This window comes from Larimichthys crocea, chromosome X (genome assembly GCF_000972845.2).
Source record: "Larimichthys crocea isolate SSNF chromosome X, L_crocea_2.0, whole genome shotgun sequence".
Classification (NCBI taxonomy): Eukaryota; Metazoa; Chordata; class Actinopteri; family Sciaenidae; genus Larimichthys; species Larimichthys crocea.
Genome location: NC_040020.1, coordinates 8,950,471 through 8,978,013, shown reverse-complemented (window position 1 = coordinate 8,978,013; position 27,543 = coordinate 8,950,471). Strand labels below are relative to the sequence as shown.

At 44.8% G+C, this 27,543-nt stretch overlaps 1 protein-coding gene across 3 annotated transcripts in view; it reads left to right on the top strand.

Moving 5' to 3' along the window:
- mast1a (microtubule associated serine/threonine kinase 1a) overlaps positions 1 to 27,543 on the top strand; it is a 78,118-nt gene that overhangs the window by 24,878 nt on the left and 25,697 nt on the right. For all 3 annotated transcript variants that reach the window (XM_027283340.1, XM_027283341.1, XM_027283342.1), the window contains 5 exons: positions 10,503 to 10,591; positions 12,074 to 12,149; positions 12,718 to 12,790; positions 17,122 to 17,282; positions 19,867 to 19,942. In XM_027283340.1, the coding sequence (XP_027139141.1) occupies positions 10,503 to 10,591; positions 12,074 to 12,149; positions 12,718 to 12,790; positions 17,122 to 17,282; positions 19,867 to 19,942 (475 nt within the window). The remainder of the gene's footprint in view (positions 1 to 10,502; positions 10,592 to 12,073; positions 12,150 to 12,717; positions 12,791 to 17,121; positions 17,283 to 19,866; positions 19,943 to 27,543) is intronic.

Sequence of the window (27,543 nt, the reverse complement as noted above, 5' to 3'; positions counted from 1 at the left end):
ATTTATGTGCCGAGCCGTGGCGTGTTCGTATCATGTGACTGAACGCAAGTCACGTCTTTCTGTTGGGAGCTGAGCCGGGCTCTGTGGAACATTCGTAAAATAATAACTGTCGTTCTTTAACATTTTTAAATCATCATCATGTCATTACATCAAACCTGGTTAACCTGTGTGTCTGAGCAATGTTAGAGAGAAAAACCAGGCGATTAAACCAACTCACACAAATAATAGAAGAAAGAAATCAGGTCCACTTCCTAGATTTGAGAGAGACTCACCTTCTCAGGTGTCTCCACTTGTTTCAAAAGCTGCTCTTTGGGCTTGTGATGACACCTGAGTCGGTACCACTAACTGATGAAGCTCACAGAAAGGTCGAAAAGGATTCTCTAATATATAAATAAGATACAAATGAAAGGAATCTAGAGCCGGCAGATTTATGCTAAGCCTGGCTGTCCAAAGTTTCAAAATCCTCCTACCAGCTTCTCTAAATCTGAGCAATGACACAATCTTGTTAATTTCATCTGCCACCTGTAACGACACCCACCTGTCAGTCAAAGCATCCCCGCTCTTAATCCTGCATAACTTTAAGCCTTAATATAATGTGAACAGGTGAGTTGTATATAAATTCACCCTCAGTACAGTTGTCATGAACGGGGAAATTAGCTACAGAGACCAAAACTGTTTTTTGTACCAGGCTGTAAACATGTTTATTTCTGCTGTGAAACATGGGGACTTATGGAGACTGACTCACTTCTGGAGCCAGCCTCAGGTGGATGACGTTTGAGGAACTATTTTTGGCTTCATTTCACAGCCATGGAGGTTTCTGCTTGTTTTGTAGCCACCCTGTTGTTACCTCCTGCTTACAGTCCTTATGCTGAGGACGAATCACCTCCTGGCTTTGCACTTAGCAGCGTACAGACTTTCAAACAAGTGTCCAGGGGAGACCAGATGTGAGATGACGAGGTGGGCTGTTTATTGACACACTTGTTTATCAGTCAGTCTGTCCAGGTGAGACGGCCGGTATGTTTATCATCCTCTGGATCGGTAATTTAGGCGTTAAGCTGCCTCGTCTGCCGGCCGACTCTTTATTCAATAATACGATGAGCTGACCTGCGAGCTCATCACATAATCAGTCGGTCACTGTGTTCAGGAGTCACAACACAACATGCTACCTTTTTTTTTATTGATTGAACTCGCACCACGTTCTGTTGTAAACTGAAGAATTGTCACAGCGTGAATTGCCAAAATTGCAGCTATCTAAAAGTGTGACATGTTCAGTCTGACCTCCTTTCTCTGCTTTTTTTATTTTTAACTCCATTCTTGTGTTGTGAAGTTATAGCTGTTACTTTTTTGGGCGTGTTTCTTCTCCCGTCTCTTTCACGGGGAAAAGCCTCTATTTATGTCTCTTTGTACGTCATTGCATAGCAACAAGAAAGCCACGTGACAAACCCCTGCAGCGACCCCTAAACACCAAGACGTCGAGAGTTTCCTCCTCGTCTTTTAGCCTTTCTCAAGTCCTACATCACCTGTTTGCTCTTTCATCTGTTGCCCGTCAGCATCACTCAATCATCCCCTCAATCTCCATCCGAACGCCTCACGCTTGATAAACTCTGGCCGCTTTGGGATCCATCGAAATCCTGGCGGATGTTTCGGACACTGGCAGTAAGATCAGCGCTCCATTCCGGCTCCATTTCCCCACAGATGTAAACATCCGCTCACCTTTAAGATGTCCTGAGACAGAGAGAGGTCACATGACAGGAGGTGAGCTGGGGATGGATCGATGGTGGAACGTCAGGGAGGTCTGGTGTCCTCTGTGCCCCGTGAGTCAGCACTTAGAGCTGAAGATGACACAGCTGACTGAGAGACGACACACACACAGTTAATGATCTGCTCAGTGAAACACATTCAGCATGCACATGTGCTCCTTCACACCTGCCACAGGCTCACATGTGCATGCAAATGGATAATCACTAATGGTTCAGCACACACACACACACACACACACACGTCGATGCTTGCGTCCAGGACATCCTCCACCAGACATTCAGACGTCCTCTCGTGATGCCGGTGTTATCGGGCCGTCTGCGTCTGTCGCTCCGGATCGACTCATTCCTTTAATTGATTTTGCGTAATGCGGAGCTGTTCTGTTTAAACGCCTAACGGTCACACGCGCTGGTGTGTGGTCAGAATATAGAATAATATTATTTGTTTGTGGACAGGGCGAGAGACGAGAAGAGAGGACGACCTCCGCGCGAGAGGTCGAAAAACAAACTGAAATCTAATACTGTTATTTATAAGTACGATTAATAAATGAGACTTATACGTGAAGTAAAATCATTGAAGGTCATTTAAAGTCTCAGAGCTCGACCTGCAAAGTCTCTGTTACCTTTGTTTAAACATCTGGACGAAAGAACGAAACGTCCGAGGATCTCATGGAGCGAGAAGGGACGTAGGGCACGAAATGATCTGCTGATAATCTGCGGCGACGCCTCTCAGATGTTTTAAATCAACTCTATAAGCAACAGGTAGCCAGGATCAGTGTGAGGTGTGTCCCAGAGTCAAGAATAAATACCTGTCTGTCAGGTATACATCAACAGTTTGAAATGCTGTACATACACCCAAAAGAAGTGGATTTAAAGGATTTCTGACAATGATCAGCTGCCAGTGATAAGTCCTTTAAAACCTCGAGATGTGCAGTTATCAGTGAAACAGGCTGGAATGTTTCAAGGTATTAAATCAGTTGGTCTTTCACAGCCTAAAAATGTGAGCTCAGAAATAGAAGATTGTTCAGATGAGTGGAATCAAGAGACATTATTAAAAAGGGTTTTTATTATTCAGGAACAGAGACAGCAGACAGAGCAGAAGATAGTGAGCTTCAAACATCCGTCAGGGTAAAATGTCCAAAGGACAGGTGAAGGTTTCAGTTACTGTCTCAGTTAGTGTGTGTGCAGAGATTTGATTAAATGAGACGGCACACAGCTCCTCGACAGTAACCAGAGAATCCGGTGGAGAAACGAAACTTCTTATTCTTAGAAACTTGTTAATATTTGTAGTTTTCTGAGTAAATTCTGAGCCGAACTTTCACGTCAATTTAAAAAATCTTTTCTCATAAAAGTTGACAAAGACACCATCGCTGTAGTTTGTTCAGTTTGTGGGTTGCTGGAAATAGCATCACATAATCACAGCGGATGAACAGAGGGACTCAGCCGGCTCTCGCTGCCCAGATTGAGGCTGTTTTCTGGGGGACAGTTCAGCGAAGAGTCGGCCCTGACCTGAGCTGTAAGGAAACATCGATTTAACGCAGCTTTAGTGCCGTTTGTTTTGTTTTTTAAGTGTTGAATAAGTTTTGTTTTTTTGTACTTATCGATCATCGACTGAGGTTTCGATGTTAGTCATTGTGAGCGTGCTGTCTTGTTAAAGACCGCTGCTCTTCCTGTTTGTGCAGACGGTTTCCTGTTCACCTCTGAACACCGTCTGCATCGTTAATCTATCATGGAAATGTTTTGTTCTTTCGTGATTGAGCTCGGTGTGATCAGTTTCAGTTAATCACAACGTCGGTCTTGTTTTTGTCGTCTCTCGTTTTTTTTTCTCTCTCTCTCGTATTATGATCAGATTTATTGCTGACATCTGGGTACACGGTGACATTGTTGAAAAGATGTCAGACGGGCAGAAACATGAGCGGTCAGACGATCGGACGGGTTTTAAACAAACCTTCCACGTTAGCTGCATTTATTTAAAAAAGAAAACAAAGACGGGCAGTGAGATGACTCGCTGTGGTTGAGTGTGCAGGTGTTTTACATTTAGACTCCTTCACTTTAATCTCCACATGTAATATCTCGCTGACCCCTCGTCAGCGTGTTCTCATTAACTCGTACACGATAACCTTGTACTAATTAACCAGCTGCAGCCTATTTTTAATACTGGACAGATACTTTGTGCACTTGTTACACCCTAACTCATAACCTGCAGCTGAGAGCGTGCACAAGCACGATGGAAGCATGAAGTTTTAATGTTGTTTGTATTAATTTTATTGCTGTAATGAGTGTAGACAGTTTGGGACAGTTTTGGGGCAGTGGTAGCGACCCAACACTGTGTGTTTGTGTAATTCACAGGCGTATGTGTGTGTGTGTGTGTGTGAGACTAATGGCCCGGTGCCAGCCGAAGCCCTGCAGGGGGATAATTGCTCGTCAAAGCTTCTGCACGAGTCATTACCACAGATTTAACCTCTGACCCTCCAACAGCGGGCTGACCGGAGCGCGGTAGCCAATGACAGCGCTTGGTTTCGTTATTGGGAGCGGAGGAGGCGGAGCACGAGGCTGCTGGCTGTCACATCTGTGTGTGTGTGTGTTTGTGATTTCAGCTCTTTCCACCTCTGACTGTTTATATTCGTCTCTTAACATCGCTGAGTTACCATGCACTTCCGTATGCCACTGATTTGTTTTGCCATCGTGTCGCCACAGTGACGTGTTATATAACAGGGTTTACTCAACCAGCGATGTTTATTATTGTTCAATCTGTCGCCACCTGATGAAAGTCTGCTCTGTTTTTGGTCTCCACCATCTCCTGCGGGAAAAGATCGAGCTCTTTAGCTGCTAAATGCTACACTCTGTAGTGTAATCCCACTGTGGTAACTATGTCCAGCTGTACTCGAGTATTTGTTCTGATTACACCAGCAGCAGCTGATCTCACTGCCTAGTCCAGCAGCAGTCAGCCCAGCTCGGCGTCTGTCTTTCAGCCTTTTATTTCACCAAGCTCTCACCAACCACTAAAAGTCAGTCCCACATTTACTCTTGTCCGGCGGCTTCTTGCTCGCTCACTCTCTCCTTTTCTCTTCTTAGCTTCCTCCGTCAGCGTCCTCTTCACTCTCTTCTCCTCTGCCATTATGTCCATAGAGGCTGCTGAGCCTTTAAATCCCCAGCTCCTGTTCTATCACGACACTGGCTCCACTTCCGATCGACATTCCCCCAAGTCTCTGGCCTGTGAACCTCCTCTTCTTCTTCTCTGTGGTCCAAAACGCCTATTGTACAAACACTCCCCCAGTGCTCTGAGCTCACAGTCCGGGCTAACAGACTGAGCTAACATGAGCTAACAGCAGCTAACAAACTGAGCTAACATGATCTAACAGCAGCTAACAAACTGAGCTAAACAAGGCTAACAACTGAGCTAACAGCAGTCTAACAACTGAGCTAAACAACTGAGCTAACAGACTAAACTGAGCTAACAGCAGCTAACAAACTGCGCTAACAAACTGAGCTAACAGTGGCTAAACAAACTAAGCTAACAAACTTAGCTAACATGAGCTAACAAACTGAGCTAACATCAGCTAACAAACTGAGCTAACAGCAGCTAACAAACTGAGCTAACAGCAGCTAACAAATGAGCTACAGCACTAACAGCAGCTAACAGACTGAGCTAACATGAGCTAACAGCAGCTAACAGCAGCTAACAGACTGAGCTAAAAGCAGCTAACAAACTGAGCTAACCTGAGCTAACAGCAGCTAACAGACTGAGCTAACATGAGCTAACAGCAGCTAAAAACTGAGCAACATGATAACAGCAGCTAACAAGATGCTAACAGCAGCTAACAGACGAGCTAACATGAGCTAACAGCAGCTAACAACTGAGCTAACATGAGCTAACAGCAGCTAACAACTGAGTTAACAGCAGCTAACAGACTGAGCTAACAGCAGCTAACAGACTGAGCTAACATGAGCTAACAGCAGCTAACAAACTGAGCTAACAGCAGCTAACAGACTGAGCTAACATGAGCTAACAGCAGCTAACAAACTGAGCTAACAGCAGCTAACAGACTGAGCTAACATGAGCTAACAGCAGCTACAGCTTGTCAGCAGTTTTACTTCACTGTCCATCATAAACTCTGTAAATCACAGAGAGTTGAGGCGGAGCAGCCGGAGGACATCAGAGGGAAAACCAGAAAACATTTCCTCCATAAAATATGATCCAGTTTCACCAGAATCAGTGAAATAGTTGCTGCTGTGTGACTTAGTGCCGTAAAGCGTTACGTACTTCTCCCGACCCGGAGTTAAACTCTGTTATTGTGAACTGTGAATATGAATCTATCTCATTATGTTGATAAGAAACATAATTCAGCTGTCGTCGTTTGTTTGTTTGTTTCTTCCTCGCCGTCACCTCTTCCTCCCTCGCTCTTCTCTGCTGTCACTGTTTGTCATTACGGAGTTTGTTTCTTGAGACCAGCTGCATGCAGAAACCTGCTGCATGAACACACACACACACACACACACACACACCACACACACACACACACACACCACACACACGCACACACACACACACACACACTTTGTTTCTCGCTCACGTAATAAAGTTTCTTTTTCCTCGCTCGCAGTTTTTTCTCATCAGCTCTGGTGTCCGTCGACAGAGGCCCACTCGATAGCGGCATGCACCGCTGACCTCCATGAATCACACTCAGTCTGACTGACAGCAGCACGCGCCTCGCCACTACACTCCTCCGTCACACACAGATTGAGCCTCCGTGATGGATTACACAATGGATTATGATGGATTATAAATAAAAAAAACACAGTTTGGCTCAGACACTGACTCACATTGTGTTTCGCGGCGGCTGTGAGATCATAATTTTTTCTCATTTTGTATCGGCTGGCCTCGGATCAGTCTCACCTTCATTGTTTTATTCGTCTAACGCCGGTTGTCTGTCTCTCTCTCTCGCCGTGCGCTCTGCTGAAAAAAACAGCCGGAGATGTCACTGTTCGACTGTGACTCTAAATCTGTTGCCATGGTAACGTTGTATATCCCTCTCATCCCTCCTCTCCTCTTCATCTTTCTCCTTCTCGGTCACTTCATTACATACAGGGAGAATTTGTTCCTTGATTGACCTAATTGGATCTGAATGGGTTTGAATATCTTATAAAAAGGAAAGTCATTTTCAGCGATGCCTCGGCTTTCTGTTTAAAATTCATTTATGCGCAGATAGTGGATGACTGAATGAATCCAAATATCACCATCTGCCTGAAAACAGAGGAGCTGGAGGATGATATAGTGCAGGACTGTTTGGCTGCAAACTGAGTGTGTTGAGACAGCTTTAGATTTATGATTCAAAGATGGCAACGTGCAGCATACTAACTCTTTCTATTTTAAAAACACACACACACACGGCTTCTTTATCCAGATTGAGTCAGGATGAGCTCAGGCTGCATGACCGTAACCGTGACAGAATGATTTAAAGTCACATACAAAGACACATTCCCACCTCTCTTATCTTCTTTGCTTTGAACCTACAGCGTGTTCGTTATTCCTCACAGCCGCCTATAGCTCCGGCCCTGTAACATTCACCGACTGCCACCCAGCTGACGGCTAATTATGAGGCCGGGGTTTCAGGGTGAGACGGGGAACACGGCAGGACAAGACAGGTTAATAGGAACGTCTCTTTAAATGTGACGTCCTGCCTTTCTGAGGAGTTAAAGGAGGAAATATATCAAAGCATTTCTGGGAATAGTTCATATTGTACCATAGATGCATCTTTCTGTACATTTACAACAGCACTTAAAATGTTCACTTCGCTCAACATGTGTAGACCGAGCGGCAGCCTCCATCTCTGTGAAATGAAGCCACAAACTGCAGTTCCTCAAACTTCCACTTGGGGCTGGCTCCAGAAGTTTCACGATTTTTTGTTTACGATACGATTTTCTCACGTTTTTTTTTCTTTTCTCAAAATGAGCTACAGACAAATTCTGACCAAATAAAATGATCTTTTTATTTGTAGGGAAACAATCTTTAGGTGCTTTCTTTCCAGAAACTCTCAAACAGTTTGTGTTCTCTTATAAAAAGTGCAACTTACATCTTAAACAACAAAACACACGACAAATATCTCCTTTCTTTAGAAACACTCTCACAGTAAACTGCTGTGAACTGGTGTAATGTGCAGTTTCACTCTCGAGGTGGCGTAACGTTACTTTGGCGGCTGATATGCTGCTGCATGTTGCTCATGTTGCTGTTGCATGTTGCTCGTGTTGCCTCTATATGTTGCAGTCTCTCTATATTTCCATGCTGTTTTGGTTTTGTCTGTCCGTTTCTCACGGTTGTATTTGTGTATATAGGGAATCCAAAATGCTCCACACAGGTGATTTCAAACTGCTCGGTGCGTCCTCTGTTTAAAAGCTGTTTCTACCGTCGCCACGTCTTCCCTCGCTCTGTGCTCCGTACCGAGTCACGTGACTTGACGTCTGACGTTGAACAAATGAATCACCAACCAAAAAGAAGAATCGCGACTCATTTTTAATCGTGTCACGATGCATCGTTACATCCCTAATTAAAGTTATGCAGGATTAAGCATGGACATGCGTCCACGCTTTGTACTGTCAACAGTTAAGACACGTTGTTTGCCAGATAAACACTATATGCACTCTATGCAGATGATACTCAAATGTTATGACATGACAGTCAAGACTCTTCAGTACATCATCAAAACTTCAAATGAGGAAATATCTTCTGAGAGAACAGAGTTCGTCCCTCCAGAGGAGTTGCATGTTTTGGTCCCTCGCATCGTTTTTGTTTCCTGTTGTAGCACGCAGCTGCTTTCCTTGGAAAGCTCCGATGCGTTCGCTCTACACACACACCTGCTCAGCACTGAACAGCAGACAGACAAAGTTAGCAACTAGCCGGTGGAGCATTTAGCAGCTAATGAGACAGGTGTTTCCCTCGGGAGCTGGTGGAGACCAAAACAGAGCTATAAAACGAGAAAAGGCGATCACGCTGCTTCTAACGCATGTGCATCTCAAAGCTTTCGCAGGACCTTTACTGGTGATACATATGTGGCTGTCTGCGTACAGTACAAATGCTTTGGGCGAGATGGCCTTTTTGCAGCATTCATTTAAGATAACAATGTTATAAAGCATCGCGGCTGCAAGAGACTTCTGGCTTTATGGGAAGATTAGATCTCTTTGCCCTGCTGGGTTTTTCTTTCTGTTGCTGTCTTTAATAGTTTAGTCGACGCTGTAAGCTTCGAAAAGAGAAGAAAGAAGCGAGGGGGAGAAAAGTAAAAGTTTCTTGACTTGCTACGTTTGACTTATTCATCAGTCGGAGTTAATTCTGAAGAGAGAGAAAACAGAATACAAATGAAGCAGGATTCAGAGGAAAGATGGAAGGCGTGAAGGAGACGCAGAGGAGTTATCAAAAGATGGCGAGGAGAGTTATTTTGACAGGAAGTCATGAGTGCAGAGAAACGAGGCAGGTGAGATGAAATCCCGTCTCCCCCCTGTAAACGTGTGGCTGGAAACATTACACGCTCCACCTTTTGGTGAATCGCTGCCATTTGCTGGTGGAGTCGAGCCGCTGTAGATGTGATGAATCATGAATCAAAAGCTCGACTGGCGCGTTGCTCAAGTGATTCAGCTTTTGATTGCAACGAAACTGTGAGAGATTTGAGAGACTACAGGTCGAGGAGCGAGTGAAAGGAAAGACGACTGCAGGCGGATCGTAACTGTGGGTGAAGAAGAGAGGATGACATGAAGGGAATCAGAGCCCTCCCCTTCTGTTCTCCTCTGTTCTCATCTTCTGAGTGCTGTAGCGAAGGACGGCGTTAAGCCACTTCCAGCCCCTCCGTCCAAAGCTAATGCATTTCCTTTAAATATTTCAATATGATCCTCCTCTGTTCTGCAAGGTTGAGTACAAGCTCTCCCCGTGGAGGCGAACTGCCGGGGGTTTGATGTCGACTCAGAGTGCTCCAAACAGACTGGCGTCACTCAGAGGAAGAGAAACTGATAGGGGAGGATGTGGGGAGACGACGAGATAAATCTGCATTTATTTCTATACGTTTATTTGTCACTGCACCTCCTGCACTGACGTCTGCATGCAGGCTGATGCAACGAGCAGCAAACTTAAGTATTGATTGTCAGATGTGGGTCATGCTCTGCAGAATCTGGTCTGATCCACACGTGAAGGTAACACCTGAACAAATCCACTTCCCGCTTTTTACGAGCTGTTATGTAAGACAAAAAAAAACCTCTGTGTGTGTGTGAAACACACATCCATGCTGTGGCAGCTTGTGAACGACGCCTTTATGGTTCAATAATTCCAGTTCTTCATTATAGGTCTATACCTGTCCTCCCCGCTCCTTTTCTCCCCCCACCTCACTCCTGTCATTATATTTCATTGGCAGCAACCGTCGTGGGGCCGGACCTGGAGGAAATTAAAAATCTTTGTTGCTTTGTCGCTCTCTCTCCTGCGGGTGGGCGGATGTCAATAAAGTCTTGCATTATGGGGCTGCCACACACACACACACACACACAGAAAACACACTTTACTCAAGATAAAAGCATACACACTGATACTGTACTATGGGCTATACATTTACTCAGTGACAGGCCTCAAAGCCAAACAAAGACACGGTATATTCATTAACCCGCGGGGTCACTCAGCTCAGTGTTGTTTGCGTGTGGTATCGATAGAGCGTTAAATATAATGAAGACAAATATTGATGTGCTCTTTGTTCTCCTGTGTTTGTGTTCTAGTTGCAGAACCAGTAACCGGAAAAGCCTCATCCTGACCAGTACGTCCCCCACGCTGCCACGGCCGCACTCTCCACTGCCCGGACACATAGGTCAGTACACGACGGATCGCCGTGTTCAGATTGACTTGTAAAAAGCAAAACCACTCTGTACTTTAACTGTTTTATGTTTTTATTAGTGACTATAACTTGTGCAGCGCTCAGTTTGGCACATTGGGACATGAAATCTGTGTGAAAGCCTCAAAGATCAACTTGCCGCCCTCTGAAAATCTCATTCAATTATTACGTCTATTAAAGGTGCAGTGTGTCAGATTTACGTCTTTATTAGTCTACAGCCACCTGAAAATAAAGAATCATTGTTTTCGTTACCTCAGAATGAGACACCGCAGGACTGCCGTGTTTCTACAGGAGGTAAACACTGAAGGAAACTAAAGCGTTTCCTATTATTTGCACGTTTTTCAGCCACCGTAGTTTCTCCGTCATGCTGCTTGGAAGGAGAGGACGAGTCGAGGGGGTTGCAATCATCAACTACACCGCTAGATGCAACTAAATCTTATCACTTCACCGCGGTGCAGAGGCGTAGAAGTGAACTCCAGGATGTGTCAGTACATTGTGACATCACAGTGCGTGCACTCCGTGTACGAAGGCTCAGTCCTCGCTGCAGGGGCCCGGGGTTCGATTCCAACCCGTGGCCCTTTGCTTTGCGACGCCCCCCTCCCTCACTCTCCGCCGTCCTGTCTTCTCTTCAGCTTTCTTTATATTTAAACTGCTAATGCAGTGACACGTGAAAGGCCTGGAGCGCCACAAGATGTTTTTTTTATTTACATTTTTATTGAACTTTCATGCTTCATCTACTTTAACTACATTTTTATGATATATGTTACATTTTTATATATATCTCTATTAAAAATTCTATTACATATTCAGTTGCCGATGACATGAGGTGATGATGTTGTACCGCTGAAAATGGAGAGAAATAATCACGAGAGTTTCCTCAGCGATTTGTTCAGGATGGATGTCAGAGTATCAGGATGAGACGCTCTGCAGATCGACACCATGTAAACAATAAAGTAAACAATGTAGAACAAACTGTCTTCAGCATTTTAACCACAAACACGTGAGGATTTTATGAATTTTATTTGTCCATCATCATCACTGCAGAGCATTTAATGTAAACTTATAACCGTCTACGAGAGTGTTACATTTTGACTCGGATGCATGGTTGTCGCAGCAACGCAGTCTTGCTTTTTCTTCCGGCACGTGAGTTTTCGAGGTTGTAAATGCTGACCGTCGAGCCGAGCAGAGATTTGTCACTGTAAACAGAGTTTAAACAAAACGCTGAGTCACCTCGGCCCTCAGCACCGTCTGAGACAACCGAACCTGGGTTGCCATTTAAAAACACGACGGTGCCGTGGTGTGAAGAGGTCGGTGAGAACGAAATCTTCAGATGGTTAAGATGCTCCTGGACGTGATCTGTAATCGACTGTGCAAAGTTTCTTGATGTCAGCTGAGAGGAATGGCGCGCAGTAACCTCTCGGTTTCCTGTCGTGTTGTTGTCCGTATGTGTTTCAACAGGAAGCAGTCCGCTGGACAGCCCACGCAACTTCTCGCCGAGCGGACCTGCTCACTTCTCCTTCGCCTCTTCTCGCAGGTTGGCATCCCTCCTTTATTCACACGATAAATCACACGTGACGTTACAGGAGCAGGAGTGTGAAGTAGTCGAGGGGAATTTGTTGATAGGATTATTTTTACACTCACACACACACACACGGTGAAACTCTTCAGGGAACACACCTACACACACACACACACACATATATATATATATATACATACATGCAAAGTGAAAGTGCACACCGCTGGTCTTTGTCCTACGCCGCCGCTCCCGCTGAGTGTCTGTGTGACAGCAGGCTGAAGATGAATGAGGCGAGGTGCCAGCATTTTGCCCAAGCACGGATCCGTCATCAGTCACTCACGGGAAGGTGTCAGACTCTGGCATGGCTGGAGAAAGCCTGAGGGGAGGAGTGAGGAATAAAAGGAGCAAAAGTGTAATTGGATAGATTGAAAGGAAGTGAAGGTGGTGAAACAGTTTCGTGTTGTTTCCAGAGACTGAAATAGAATCTGATATTCTGGCTGTTGAAGCGATAGAAATAACAGTTTTTATTGTTTTGGATTCAAACATATGTTCTCCACTTTCCACTTTTATTCGTTCTTCTCAGGGCTGACGGTCGAAGATGGTCTCTGGCTTCTCTGCCTTCCTCGGGATATGGCACCAACACGCCCAGCTCGACGGTAAGTTAAAGAAGACGAAAGACACACACTCGGAGCTCCTGAACAGCTGGTTCATTATGAATTCATGTGAGGGGCGGCACAGTGGTGCAGCGGCGAAGAAGGTTCCTCATTCAAACCTCGACCGGAGCTTTCTGTGTGATATTTGCATGTTCTCCCCATGTCTGTCCAAAGACGTGCACTTAAAATGTTCACTGGTGGCTCTGTGTGCCCTGTGATGAGCTGGAGGCTTGTCCAGGGTGTACCCCGCCTCAGCTGGGATCGGCTCCAGCCCCCCACGATCCTGGATGGACGTCCTCTTACGGACAAAAGACAGAAATCACTACGGATGCATCGATACCTCGACCGTCTGAATGTAACTGATGGCTAAAACACTGAAGTCAAGTCCCAGATGATACCCAGTCCACCAGATTAATGCAGTTTCAGTGCTGATTCAGATCGGTGCGTTCCTCATGATTTGACAGACAGACAGTTTATGTGTTCATATATGACAGATAGATATGCAGCTTGTTAAGACTCAGCTCATGGAAGAAAAAGAGAGGAGCGTCAAAGCAGGTTCAGATTAATAATACAACAAAATAAAGGAGGTCAGACTACAAGGGTGAGTGGACCCAAAGAGTATTCTTCAAAATAAGAGTCCAAAAACAGAAAGAAAACTTTTACTTGTGAGTATAATCAGCATTTTAACTCTACCTGTGCCGGTCTGCAGGTAGTTCACAATTTAACTTGTTAATTGAGGTGCTAACTGTAACTTCCTGTGGATTGGAGCCAATCAGGACCAAGGAACCACAAGTACAGTTTGTTTATCAAGTGTTAGCGTGATGACTCGATTCCTGTCAGAGCGCCGTTGACACTGAACCCCGATTTGTTCCTCGTTTATGTGAACGTGAAAGTAAGTGAGTCAAGCATCTGCCCGATCAGAATAGGTGTGTGTGTGTGTGTGTGTGTGTGTGTGTGTGTGTGGCTTGAACTTTTCCTCCGTCTGTCGTGTATTATTACTGCAGCAGCCGCTGCACCTTATGCTCTCTCAAATGTAGGATAGAGCTGACTAAGTGTGTCCTTGTAACACAAAACTTGTGGCTATCAAACAGCACAGCAGCCTCCCAAAGAGTAAAATGTGATTTCATTCTGGTGTTTTCACAGAGAAACTCTCTTCCAGTGTGACAAATGAAAACTCATAAAATTCAAAGACTGCACTTTATTACAGACAAACAGGAGAAAAATAACTGACACTAGGAGTGTGAGCTCTGCTCAGCATTGGATGATAAAAAAAAGTAGATTTTTCATGCGTTGCTAAATTGATGAGGTTGCTCTTGTATCCCGTGCATGAATATGTATCTCACTCAAAGAATTTATTTGCATATATTTTCATGCTTAAAAAATCGCAGCCTGCTATTCTGCTTGTAAATCCATGTTCTAAAGTTGCACGTTCTGCCCGCTTTGAAAAGATTACACGCCGCACTTGCAGCTAAATGCACACACACACACACACACACACACACACACCGGGCCCTGTGTTCTTTGACTTTGTACTTGCTGCTGCTGCTTCGAGCCTCAGCCTCACAACATGCATCACATGTAAAGCGGAACTAAAAATAACTAATCAGTTGCTAAGATATGATCGACCTGATTTATCTGCAGCTCGGTCACACAAATCTGTGTGACTGTAACCGTGACTGCTCTCCGTCCGTCACTCCGTCCTCGGGTGGAGCAGATCGTGGAGACAAATAGAAGCGAGCATAGGTGGAAGAGAGACGACGACAATGTTGGTTTGAAGCGTGTGAGACCGCTCAGCAAAATGAATTCTGCCAGGGCCCATTTGGTAAATAGTCCATCTGAGAAATGGACGTTAATGTATGACGCTCAGGTGGAGGCAAGGTGTTGACTCATAATCCACCGCCGGTGCATTCCTGTGCCGTCTTCACACATGGCTTCACTCATTGGCTGTCCTCGCGGAGGCGCTGATAGAGAGACACACACCGCAGGCGACTGATTGATCTCTTTTTACTCGTGGATGAGGTTTTTCACTCTCTCCATACTCCTCTCCTCCTCCTCCTCCTCCTCCTCCACTCCTGTCAGGTTTCAGTGCTCTGTTGGTTCTTACATGGTGCATTACCCGCTTGATTAGTTACAGCAGGACCTTTGCATACTGAGCAGAGCAGATGAAAGGAGGAGATGTGTGTGTTTGTGTGTGGAGGAGTTTCTTATATGAAGAGGTGTTTGCAGTTAGGTAAACAGCTGAAGGTGTTGCTAAGATGAAACCTGACAGGTGAAGAGAACAGCTGATCTCCGTTAAATGTAGGTTCACCTGTGAGGACATCATAGTGAGGAAGAGGAGCATCATCTTCTTTCAACAACAAATGCATTTTGTGTTTAACGACCATCTACACCTACGTGTGACCTTAATGACCTACATGAGGGCGGGGTGAGTCGATGACCCTCATCCACACCTTCACTCAGGTGACCTCAGAGGTCCATGAGTCACATGTCTCCACACAAAGGTTAAAAACCAGGAACTTCCATGAAGTCCCAAAAACTGCAGTTCCTCAATCGTCCACCTGAGGCTGGCTCCAGAAGTGAGTCAGTCTCCATAAGTCCCCATGTCCAAATGTCCAACTTCACAGCAGAAATAAACATGTTTACATGATGGAGGCGAGCAGAGCCGCCACACTGAGGCTCTTCAGAAACCTGTGGCTGACGTCATGGCGACTGCCTGTATGGTTTTCAGACGGATCAGGCAGCTGTTTCCAGTAAAAAACTCTCCGTATGCTACCTGCCAATCAATGAACATCAAACTGACAAAGGTAGCAACTAGCTGGTGAACGTAGCTGCTTAAAAAATCTTAGGCGGAGACCAAAAACAGAGCTACAAAGGAGAGAGAATAATGGAATATATTCATAAAGCAGCAGGAAAACGACTACAAATGTTGTGTATATTCATAAAGCAGCAGGAAAACGACTACAAATGTTGTGTTTAAAGCTTGTTATGCTGCCCCCTGTTGGTTTGAGTCCAGAGCCGCTTATTCTGAGCTTCAAAAACCTGTGGGGGGCGTCACAGGTACGCCCTCGATTCTTTTTACTGTCAGCGGTTAGAACTGAAGAAACTGAGCTGGTCTACGATAACCTTCAGCAGGCGAGTCACACGTGATTCTGAGTGTTTCCATGTGCTGCTAAACTAGATTTCTACAAGTTGAGAAACACTCGTTATAAACTTGGTGATTAAATCAAGAAATGCAGGTGCAAATGATTAAAAGACAAACTGTTTGCCTTCAGTATCTGGGCTGGTCGGTTCCATCTCCAAACTGTTTATTTCAACACGCAGAGACAAATTTCACGTCCTGTTTTTTCTGCGTGGGAGGAAATATGAAAAATAAATATATAACAACAGCGCTGGAAATGATAACTGTGCACATTTATTACTGTGTTATCTGGACACTGAATTTGTGCAAATAAGAGATGCAGAGCTGACGGGTGTCTCTCATCACGTCTTCACACGCAGGTGAATGAAATCTGGATGCATCCTGGAGAAAGACAGATATGAGAGACAGCTACAATATAGAAAGTCTCTGTGTGCGTCTCCGGGGAACTACTTAATTGATTCTGTTGACTGGACTTGCTGAATTCACAACAACGCCGTCGTTTCAGCCGCTTTTCTGCAGAGACCTGAATGGACTTTCTAATGGATTTTTATAGCAGAAATCGTTGTGTGGCCAAAGCCGACCGCGGCGTCCCGTCGGGAGACGTGTTCATTAAACCTCCCATTGATCCGGGCTGCTTTCTCCCTCCTGTGCTGAAGAACGGGCTTTTGTTTAAAAAACGAATAGCGCTGCCATTAACCCCCCCGAGGCAGCAGACGCTTAAAGCAGCAGTCAACTTTTTCTTTACGCCGAGCGACTCTTTCGCTCCCTGCAGTCTCTCTGCTCTGGTTTTTCACTCCACATTATTCTGTTTTTCCCTCCTACACCAACTCCTTCTGGATATTTTTCCTTGTTTCTCCACCTCTCTTTTTTTTTACCGTCCTTGTTCTTTTAAGTTAGTCGCTTCTTTGTTTCTGTTCTTTCCACCCACTCACATCATCGTACACCACTTCTCTTCTCTTCTCTTCTCTTCTCTTCTCTTCTCTCCTCTTCTCTTCTCTTCTCTCCTCTTGTTGTCACCACATCGATTAAGGTCTTCTTGTTTTTGATTTCTCATCACTGGATATCTATTTTAGAAACTATTGATGTTCCCGCTGCAGCAGAGGCAGAAGAAGATCTAACAAAGCTCAGTTCACGTTTAACCTTGTCTCTTTTTTCATCCCTCTCTCTCTCTCTCTCTCTTTCTTTCTTTCTGCAGTCGTCCAGCTCGTCCCAGGAGCGTCTGCACCAGCTGCCCTTCCAGCCGACCATGGACGAGTTGCACTTCTTGTCCAAGCACTTTGGCAGCACCGAGAGCATCACGGACGACGACGGCGGCCGTCGCTCGCCGCACGTCCGCCCTCGCTCTCGAAGCCTCAGGTGAGGACAGAGCAGGTGATGAGTGACAGACAGTTTGAGTAAATGAAGACACCGCCCCGTTTAAGGACTTCAGCAGCTCTCTGTCTCTGATTCAAAGTCACATTTACACAAATAACGCTCTGACACAGACACAAAACATCCGTGACTCACTTCATCAGGTTGTTTTCAGGCACCTGTAGTGAACGTGAGTCATTTAAAAGATGCCAACATCGCTCAAAGATTTATTTGCAAGGCGCTGATTTCATCTGGTAAATAATCAGAATTCAACATGTCAAGCTTTTATGAAAAAGACATTAAGCTGCCCTTCAGGATTATGAAAGAGAAGCTTTAATCAGTGCATGAAGAGATGCAGAGTGCTCCTAATCATTTATTTAGAGCTCGAGTCTTTTTGTTGCTTTTCTTGTATAATTCACCTTCTGTGCACGGGTCAGCGCCGCTGAACGCCGCTCCGTTTTCTGCCATTTAATGAGACGAGACACTCTTCTTTTCATTTTATGTTGCAGCGCCTTGTAATTGAGGCTAATTGAAATCTAATCTACATGTAGGAGACGCTTTTTATTCAGGTTTTTTTGTCTGTTTCTGAATTTTCTGTTCATAGAAACAAAATAAAAGCAGAAAAAAATAAATAAGACAAGATCAAATACGGTCATGACGGCAGGTTTATATACACAAATCTGGTTTCTTGGTTTTATACAGTATTCAGGTCATACATATATTTTTCATTATGTTTTTCCCCTTTAGTTGGTAGATCATTTCATACTACACATCTCTCTTGTTCTATGGTGACAAATCAATGAAGTACGACTGTACACAGTCAAACCTTTATTCATATGCCAGTTTAAAGGAATGCATACAGAATACAGCAGTATTTTAAAATATGGAATAAAACCTTTTTACAGTGCAGTTTCTTGTTATTGCCTTCGTAGCTCCAGTTAGTACTATCTTGATATGTCGTTTTACATTCATTTGGTGTTTCAGATTTTCTTTAATCGTGGCACTGGTATCATCAGTTCACCCTGTAAATATAATATCCGCCAACATGAGACACTTTGCTTACTCAGGTCACCCAAATTCACTCCACATTCATGAGTTCGTAGTGTTGTGTTTCACACACTGAGCCGTTCTTCTGGGGTAATGTCAAAGTTCAGTTCCTTCTCCCGTTAAGCCTTAACGTGCCTCAGCTGGTTCAGCTTGCATGTTCTCTCAGGACACAGTCCAAAAACTTAACAGGTTAACTGGTGACTCTAAATTGTCCCTAGGTGTGAATGGTTGTTTGTCTTTAAGCGTCCTGCGATGAGCTGGCGACTCGTCCAGTGTGTACCCCGCCTCTCGCCCAAAGTCAGCTGGGATAGGCTCCAGCACCACCGTGTGACGGATGGTGTATAGTGGAGGTGTCCTTACTATAAACCACAGATTCTCATCCCATTATATACTTAGATTCTTACACCAGTCACTCCATTTGATCCCTGAGCTGTAAGTATCTGAAAAAATCCTGATTTTATTTATTTTTAGTCGTGTGCACACTGCAGCGATTCACTTGCTGTGTGTTAAAATATTCTTCTATATTAAGAGTAAAAGTTCCAAAAGCACTCTATGAAATACTTCAAGTAGCATTTTAATGTTGTAGTGGATCAACATGAATCAGATTTTAATGAAAAAGTCTCGATATTTTATATTTTTGTCAACAAAAGCAGCAATGAACCTGTGAGCAAACATCGTGTGCACAGATTATTCCTCTGTGCCGCGCTCGTTCATGGTAAAAACGATTAAAAACACATTAACGAGCCACGGCGTCGCACTGCGTGATGCGTTTCTTCATTACCACAAACATGCGCTCTGCGGTGCGTTTAGTCCGTCCTGCTGCTGTAAATACTCAGCAGAGAATCAAATGTGTATCCATGCACAGCTGCAAATAGTCCCCGACAAATATGCTCCTGTTTTTTTGGCTGTTTTTGGAAATGACAGGACACTTTCTGAAAAATCTAAATGTGTATTTGGATCCTTTATGTCTGCAGTAAGAGTGAACTGGCTGAGAGCCACAGACGGGGTTAGGAAGTTAGATCTGTGAAGCAGAAAATATACAAAGAGCAGAAAATGGAAATACTCAAGTAAAGTACCTCGAAGTTTTAGTGCAGCACTATTCACATTATATCATATCAGTCCACCCATCAGTGCTTTAAGCCTCTGCAGAGCGCAGCAGCTTCTCTTGCCCGACTCCAACACGTCACAACTAATCAGTATTCAGTTTTCACATTAGGCTGGATAATAGCCTCTCTTAGCTCCAGCACAGAGGCCGCCTGCATTGTGTACCTTGACGTGCATCATTATCACCATTCATAGCTCATCGTTCTGTGAAGCTGAACTGTTACGTGTGTTTGCCCACAAGACATCCTCTTTCTTTTTCTGCGTGTGCATGTGACTCTGATGGTCATCACGCCTGCGGCATGGCGGGATCTGTTAGGTCTGATCAATCGATCAGCGAGCGGTGGATCACTGTGGAAGTGGAAATGAAGAATACACCTCTGTCCCCTCACTCTTTGTTTTGTATTACACTCCTCTCCTCTCTGTGTTTGTCTCTCTGCAGCCCGGGGCGCTCTCCATCCTGCTATGACAATGAAATAGTGATGATGAACCATGTCTACAAGGAGCGCTTCCCCAAGGTCAGCCTCACACACACACACACACACACACACCTTTGAACTGTACGTGCATACACACCTCCCTTAAGCTGCATTTGTTGGATTCATTTGAAGGTTTGTGATTAGCTGACGGTTCGTTAAGAGCCACAGGAGGAGGAGGAGGGTGAACACGTGTCAGGAACAACTAGTAAACAAGCCGAGAATCATTTTCTACGACGGTGTCTGTCTCTGTGTTTTCGACACAGACAGGATCTGTTATGATGACACGCAAACACGAGCCAGGAGAAACAGTGAAACGGTTTATTACGAGAAGGTGGGATCGCAGAAAGAGAAAGTGGCTCGGGGGGAGTTATGATGAGGGAATGTCCTCAGAGCTGCAGGTGGCACAAATCCAAGAAGCGGAGGCGGATGATGAGACTGGGCTGGACGTGGCAGATATGGCAGGTGAGAGGGAACTCGAAGCCAAGGCCAGCAGCTCAAACAGACAATCATGACATACAAGACTGGGGAATGAAGCCCCCGGGATGCACATGAAGATCTTCAGGTTTCTGGGATCCAGCACAAACCTCCGTGTTGTTTGTGAGAGGACGGCTCCAGGCGAACAGTAGATCTAACTCTGTGCCTGTGAAGTCGGTGCCGGTAGAGTCTTGGTGTTGCAGACTAACATCAGAGACTCGAATCTGATGTAAGCCACCACGGGAAGCTAATGCACGGAGCGTAGCTGTGGGGTGTTTGGGGGAAAAAGGCGAAGATCAGAAAGGCTGCTGCATTTTGGATGAGTTAGAGAGATTTGACCACCTGCAAAACGATATAAGATAGCAAGATGCCTGGAGGAACACGAGGGGAGCATCATGGGATACATGGATGTCTTACTAATGTCGTGAAGGATAAACCTGGAGGATGAAAGCCACCGATCACCGTACGGTTTGAGAACAATCGACTGCTCACAAAAGGCAGCGATATTATCCCGCCATGGTCACAACACAACATGAGTCAGAATGTAAGCCGGTGGACTTTTATTGCTGACCGTGAAAAGAAAAGGAAACCAAGTGAGGCGACGAGAGATCCGATGTAAGGAAAAGAAACAGACAGCAGCGGCTTTGAACGCTGGAGGAGAGTTACCGATGGTGACCTTTCTGCTCAAATTTAAATTGGTGCTTCAAAGTGAAGGCCTGGAAATGTTCCACATGGATCTTTGGATCAAACAAGGCTCTGAAGATGTTTGTGGCAGCATATTATATGTTGCAAACACGACCTATAACTTTATTCTAAAGGTCACAGACGGCTCGAATGAATCATCCCCTCGTGGACACTCCTGATGAAGTGAGATTCTCTCGTCCTCTGACCTCCAACATAAAGGCCACTTTTAGTCAGAGGGCTTCCACTGAGATTTTATTTCACTGTTCTTGATAAGCTGTTGACTCTGCATTTGTGTGTGTGTGTGTGTGGCCACGTCTGAGATGTTAGATCTGACCTATGATTCATTGATCATAAGCACAAAATCAATTAGATCACGTATCTCGCAACGGGGCCAACGTGTAACCAAACTGTAAGCTGACCTGAGACAAAGAGGCATGACTCAGCATCTGAAAGAGTCTCCGTGAACAGGAAACGTATGTCACACCTTCCTGTACACACACACACACACACACACACGCACACCATCTCCGTCAGCCTGTGCTCATTCACAGTAATGCATCGTGAAGCAGCGCAAACGTTTCTTCCCACAGACCACTGAACAACGAATGACGGCTCCACACTGCTGCTTCTTTAATAATAATAATTTGTAGCTGTGTATCTCATGACACTTTCCATATAGAGCAGGTGTAGACCGGACTCTTTATTATTATGTTATTCACAGACCCAACAATTCCCACCATGAGCAAACAGTTGGTGATCATGGTGGACGACGGTCTGCAGAGACAAAGATGCACAGAGGCAATCAAGCAAATAATAATAATGAGATTCCAATGATGGAAATACGACTAACAGGAGTAATAATACGATAAATCAGGAGTGTTTGTAGGACCACGGCTCTCGGCGTAGCCACGACACGAGAACCTTTAAGACGAGAAAGCAGAAAAACTGAGTTAGTAACTGCATTAATACATATATTACATCAGGTACAGATGGAGCTCGGTTTATCATGGGAAGTCCCCCCGCGTCATTACCGTATCAGTGGAGGGAATGTGATAAATTCCTGCCTTCCTGGAGATTTGACGTGAAGTCTGTGACAGCTGATTACATTAACGTCTCAACACAGCCGACAAGTGACGTGTAACTGACAGCTTATATATTCAATCAGGCCACGGCACAGATGGAGGAGAGGCTGGCAGAGTTCATCCAGAACACTCCCCGGAGAGCGTCCTGCCGCTGGCCGACGGGGTCCTCAGCTTCATCCACCACCAGGTCGCCGAGCTGTCCAGAGACTGCTGACCAAGTCGCGTGAGGGCGTCATCACCAGCGTCTACTTCTGTGAACTGCAGGAGAACCTGGAGAAGCTGCTGAATGACGTGAGTCGTGTTCTGGTCGGGGGAGGAGAAGGAACAAAGGATGTTAACTGACCCTCGTCTGTCTCTGTGTCTGTCTGTCTGTCTTAGGCTACGAGCGCTCGGAGAGTTCGGAGCTCACCTTTGTCATCGAGCTGGTCAAAAAGCTCTTCATCATCATATCTCGTCCAGCCAGGCTCCTCGAGTGTTTGGTGAGTTCCGCTCCGTCTATTGAAAACACGGTCACCGATGCGATCCGGCAGATGAGCGTTTTATTGAATCAAGCGACGGGAGTGTGTGTTCGACTCATCTGCTGGGAAAGACTCCTGTCCTCCCACGTGAAGACGGAGCAGAAGTGGGGCAGACTGCTGCCGCGTGTTCAGTCTGAAGTGATGAAACACAGGTGTTGTACATGTGTCACAGCTGGAGGCTGTGCTGCCACTACGCTTTAAAAAAATCACTTTTTTCTTGCATTTCTTTTTAAAAATCTTGTTTCCCACTATTCTGGTTAAGCTGTGCACGCTGTTAATAGATACCTGCATGTAATCTCATTAACGGTGTGCCCACCTCAAAAACACGATACAGACCCACAGCAGCAGATACACATCTGCCCTACACCTTTAATCCAGTGACTGCCAGAAAGATAGATATGTAAATAAAAATGAATTTGAGAATATTAGTTATCACATTCCCCTCTAGGATTTCAGAGAGCTCACTCTGTTTATTCTGCAGAGATTAATTTGATCTTTGAGCTGCTCAGAGATCAGTGGATTTAGCTGCTTGTCGAGAAGTCTTTGTAAAAAAAATCAAAAGTTCATCAAGAGTTCATCGGGTGAGTTTCTGTCCATAACCAAAACACATCGTGTGAAAACAGTTTAATAATCTGCGGCTGAAAAATAACCTTGATAATAACACAGGATGCAGCCCACATCAACCAGGTCACCAACAGTCACAAACCAATTACTCTGTCCGGCGGCTTCTTGCTCGCTCACTCTCTCCTTTTCTCTTCTTAGCTTCCCTCGTCAGCGTCCCTTCACTCTCTTCTCCTCTGCCATATGTCCATAGAGCTGCTGAGCCTGGTACCTCTCTTCTTCTTCCTGTAGTCCATAACGCCTGTGGTACAAACACCGTCGTCAAGCGCCAAGCACGACTGAGCTAACTGAGCTAACAGCAGCTAACAAGATGAGCTAACAGCGCACAAACTGAGCTAACAGACTAACAGCAGCTACAAGATGAGCTAACAGCAGCTACAGCGAGCTAACATGCAACAGCAACAAATGAGCTAAGCAGCTAACGACGAGCTAAAAAGAGCTAACAGCAGCTAACAATGAGCTAACAGCTAAGACTGAGCTAAACGAGCTAACAGCAGCTAACAAGATGAGCTAACATGAGCTAACAGACTACGGAGCTAACATGAGCTAACAGCAGCTAACAGACTGAGCTAACATGAGCTAACAGCAGCTAACAAACTGAGCTAACATGAGCTAAAGACGGAGCTAACAGACTGAGCTAACATAGCTAACAGACTGAGCTTAACACTGAGCTAACAGAGCTAACAGAACGAGCTAACATGAGCTAACAGACTGAGCTAACTGAGCTAACAGCAGCAACAAATGAGCTAACATGAGCTAACAGCAGCTAACAGACGAGCTAACATGAGCTAACAGCAGCAAACTGAGCTAAAGAGCTAACAGCAGCTAACAGACTGAGCTAACATGAGCTAACAGAGCTAAAAGACTGAGCTAAATGAGCAACAGCAGCTAACAGACTGAGCTAACAGCAGCTAACGACTGAGCTAACAGAGCTACAGCAGTACAGCGTCAGCAGTTACTTCACTGTCCATCATAAACTCTGTAAATCACAGAGAGTTGAGGCGGAGCAGCCGAGGACATCAGAGGGAAAACCAGAAAACATTTTCCCCATAAATATGATCCAGTTTCACCAGAACAGTGAAATAGTTGCTGCTGTGTGACTTAGTGCCGTAAAGCGTTACGTACTTCTCCGACCCGGAGCCCAAAGTTACATAGTGTGAGAACAGACGTACGAATGACAGAGACACCGTTCACTGATCACAGGTCAGTGGGACAACAGGAGGTAAACTCTGTTACAACATGTCCGTTAAATGATGTTTGACTGGAAAAGCAGCACATACTTCCCCTACGCTCAGAAATGCTCATGTATACTACGTACTTCCCGTGTTATGTAGGCAGAGGTCACGGCTTTGTTGAAGGCGTGTCATTCACTGTATCGTGCAGGATATTTATCCAACTCCAAACTGTAAATATTCTTCATGGCAGCACATCGAATCAGCTGGGAGACAGAGCCGTGTCCTTGGCGTGTCGATACATAAACGCTATAACATAACTCACTACTATTAACAATAACAAGCCTCTCTGCATACACCAGAGCATTACCATACCTGGATATCAGCTCCTCCTCCTCCCGATAGATGCTCGTCATCGGCGTGGTCCATCCCCCAACCCTCCCGGCTCATCTTTCCGTTGCCAAGGCGACCGTCAGAGAGGTCGATAGGGCAGCAGGATATGGAGGAGACTTAAGATCCTCATGGCCCTTAGGTTAGAGTGGAGAGGACACACACACACACACACACACAGATAAAACCGTTGTCCACGCCATGGAGTTCGTTTAGCATTCAAGTCAGTCGCAAGGTTTGATTTGGTGAAAATGTCACACAGTCAGAAGGCTGTTAGCGGCAAGAATATTATCCCGGAGCAGAGCGAGCTATCAGAGAGGCAGGTTAATTCCCCCTCTTCGTGCTCTCTTTTTTTCTCTGGTCGAGGGGAGCAGATATGAGAGCACAGGAGGACGGAAATGATCCCGCCTGCCCCGGGCTCTGCTTTCTAATCAAAATGTTATTCCACCAGCAGGAATGAAACTGAATCCCACAGGACATCACAAAAGACGGTTTCACTGGGAGAAAAAAAAGGTGTTTCAAGAAAGCAATTTAAAGTTTGGAGGTGTATAACACTGATTGTGTTGTTTGACAGCCCCATAGCGATGTTTGCTCATGATTTACAGCCGGGGAAGTAAATCCTGCCCCGTGATCGTACGTGAATAGATGCAGTTCAGTAACGGTCCTCTGTTTACTGTGGCTGAGGAAGTTAAAAAATAATCAAAACTGTGATATATTTAGTAATATGTTGAATTCTGGAGGTATGGTACTGCGATGTCAATTTGGGAATGTTGGATAACAATGTTTGAACTTTGACCTGTTCTGCTTTGTATTAGTAAAGGTATTATAGATTTAATACTGTGAAACTGAAAGATGATCATAGATCACAGAGCTGAAGTGATTAGTTGAGTAATTGCTTTGTCAATTCACATCAAATTTTTAATCTCTGATCGTCTTTATTGGCGGAAACACGCAAATAAAAAATGCTACCTGTTGGAAACTGATGGAATAATTTAATCAGTTAATTAGAAAGAAAATAATCACCAGATAAACTGACAATAATCAATAAAGTTGGAAACTTTCCATGGGAATTAACAGAATAAACAGGAATTTACAAAATTGAAGGTTGGTTTTAACAGGGAACTTAAATATAGTTTGGGAAAAATATTTTAGCATCTCGACTAAAACAACCCGATTTTAAGTAAACTTGAATATCCGCTCTTCACTGCTTCCTGCAGGGCTATTGAGGCAAAGTTTTCGGAATTTGCTGGAAACTTTCCACCCGTTTGCAACCTAATCGTGACATTATCATGTTTTTAAGTTTTATATCATGGTGAATTTCTACAGCTTACTGTCTTTTTTCTTTTAGAATCAGTCACTCGCTAAAGATTGATCGTTGGAGGAACGTTGAATTCTGTTTGACTGGGGGTTGATCTTCACTGTGTGAATTTAAAGTGAGCTTCCTTGCCGCTCATTTTCAGGAGTTAACCCTGAAGAGTTTTACCATCTGCGGGAGGCAGCGGAGGATCACGCCAAGGAGGGACAACTGATGAAGCGGACATCCCGCGATACACATCAGCCAGTGGGACTGACCAGAGACCCGCTGGAGGGTAAGAGAGACAAAGAAAACTCGACTTGTATAAAGTGAAAGGATAGTTCAACACTCTCACGTCTGTGCAGTGAATCTGTAGCTGGAGGTGATCAATCTTTTCATTTGGCAAGACAGCAAATGGCTTATTTCCCAAAGTTCAATTATTCCTTTAAGATTCTTTAAGTTAGTTATTGGAGTTAGATCAGAAACAGTGACTCCGTGACTCCGCTCACAGAGGGAATTAAGGAACATGAGAAACCTTAACAGTGATAAAATTATCTCCGATTCCATCATGAATAAATATCCGTCATTATAACTCAGAACGCGACAAGGATCATCTGGTTTTTAAGTTTTCTGAATCAGAGTAATCCAGTGATGTGCGCCATGGCGCATCCAAACAGGAACTGCTGAGACCTGATGTGGCAGATCAATGGTGCCAATTTGCTCCATGGACATATTATACTTCCTGTTTACAATAATGGAGCTGTAGTTCAATAACTCAGAGCACATTAACATCAACACTTTTTCACGTTCCACTCCTGCGGTGTGTGAACAACGTGTCAACAACGGTTGAAATTCTGTCTGTCGGGTGCAGTCGCCTTAATTCATCCCCCTTTAATCATGGATCAGCTTCACTGGGTGTTCAGCGTGAGGATACAGGAGCAGTCGGACATTAGCCCTGCTGGTGGCAGTGACATCACTGTCTTTCATTAATCATCGTGTCTCAAACTCGGCCCCCTCGACCAAAGCTCTAATCCACATCTTGCTCAGCCGCCCCGGTCTTCAATCCATCAAGAGTTCATAGCTGATGGGTAAATACCGTAATGACTCTTCACAATAAAACCCGCTGCGGTTTTATTTCCTGAAAAATGCGGCCCTGCTTTGTCTTTGCACAGTTCATCTGCCACTTGCATATCTTGATCTTGCACTTTCTTTGCACCTTCATTGTCACGCAGAGACACACGTGCACGCCCACGTAGCTGCTTGCACATCCCGCTTTCACACTCTTTCTTTTCTTTCTTCTTCGTTCCTCATCGAGACAAGATCGGTTTGTTTTCGAGCAAAACAGAAACCCGAGAATATATCGTTTCGCCAGCTCAGTGACTTTTATTTTTACATGATGTTAATA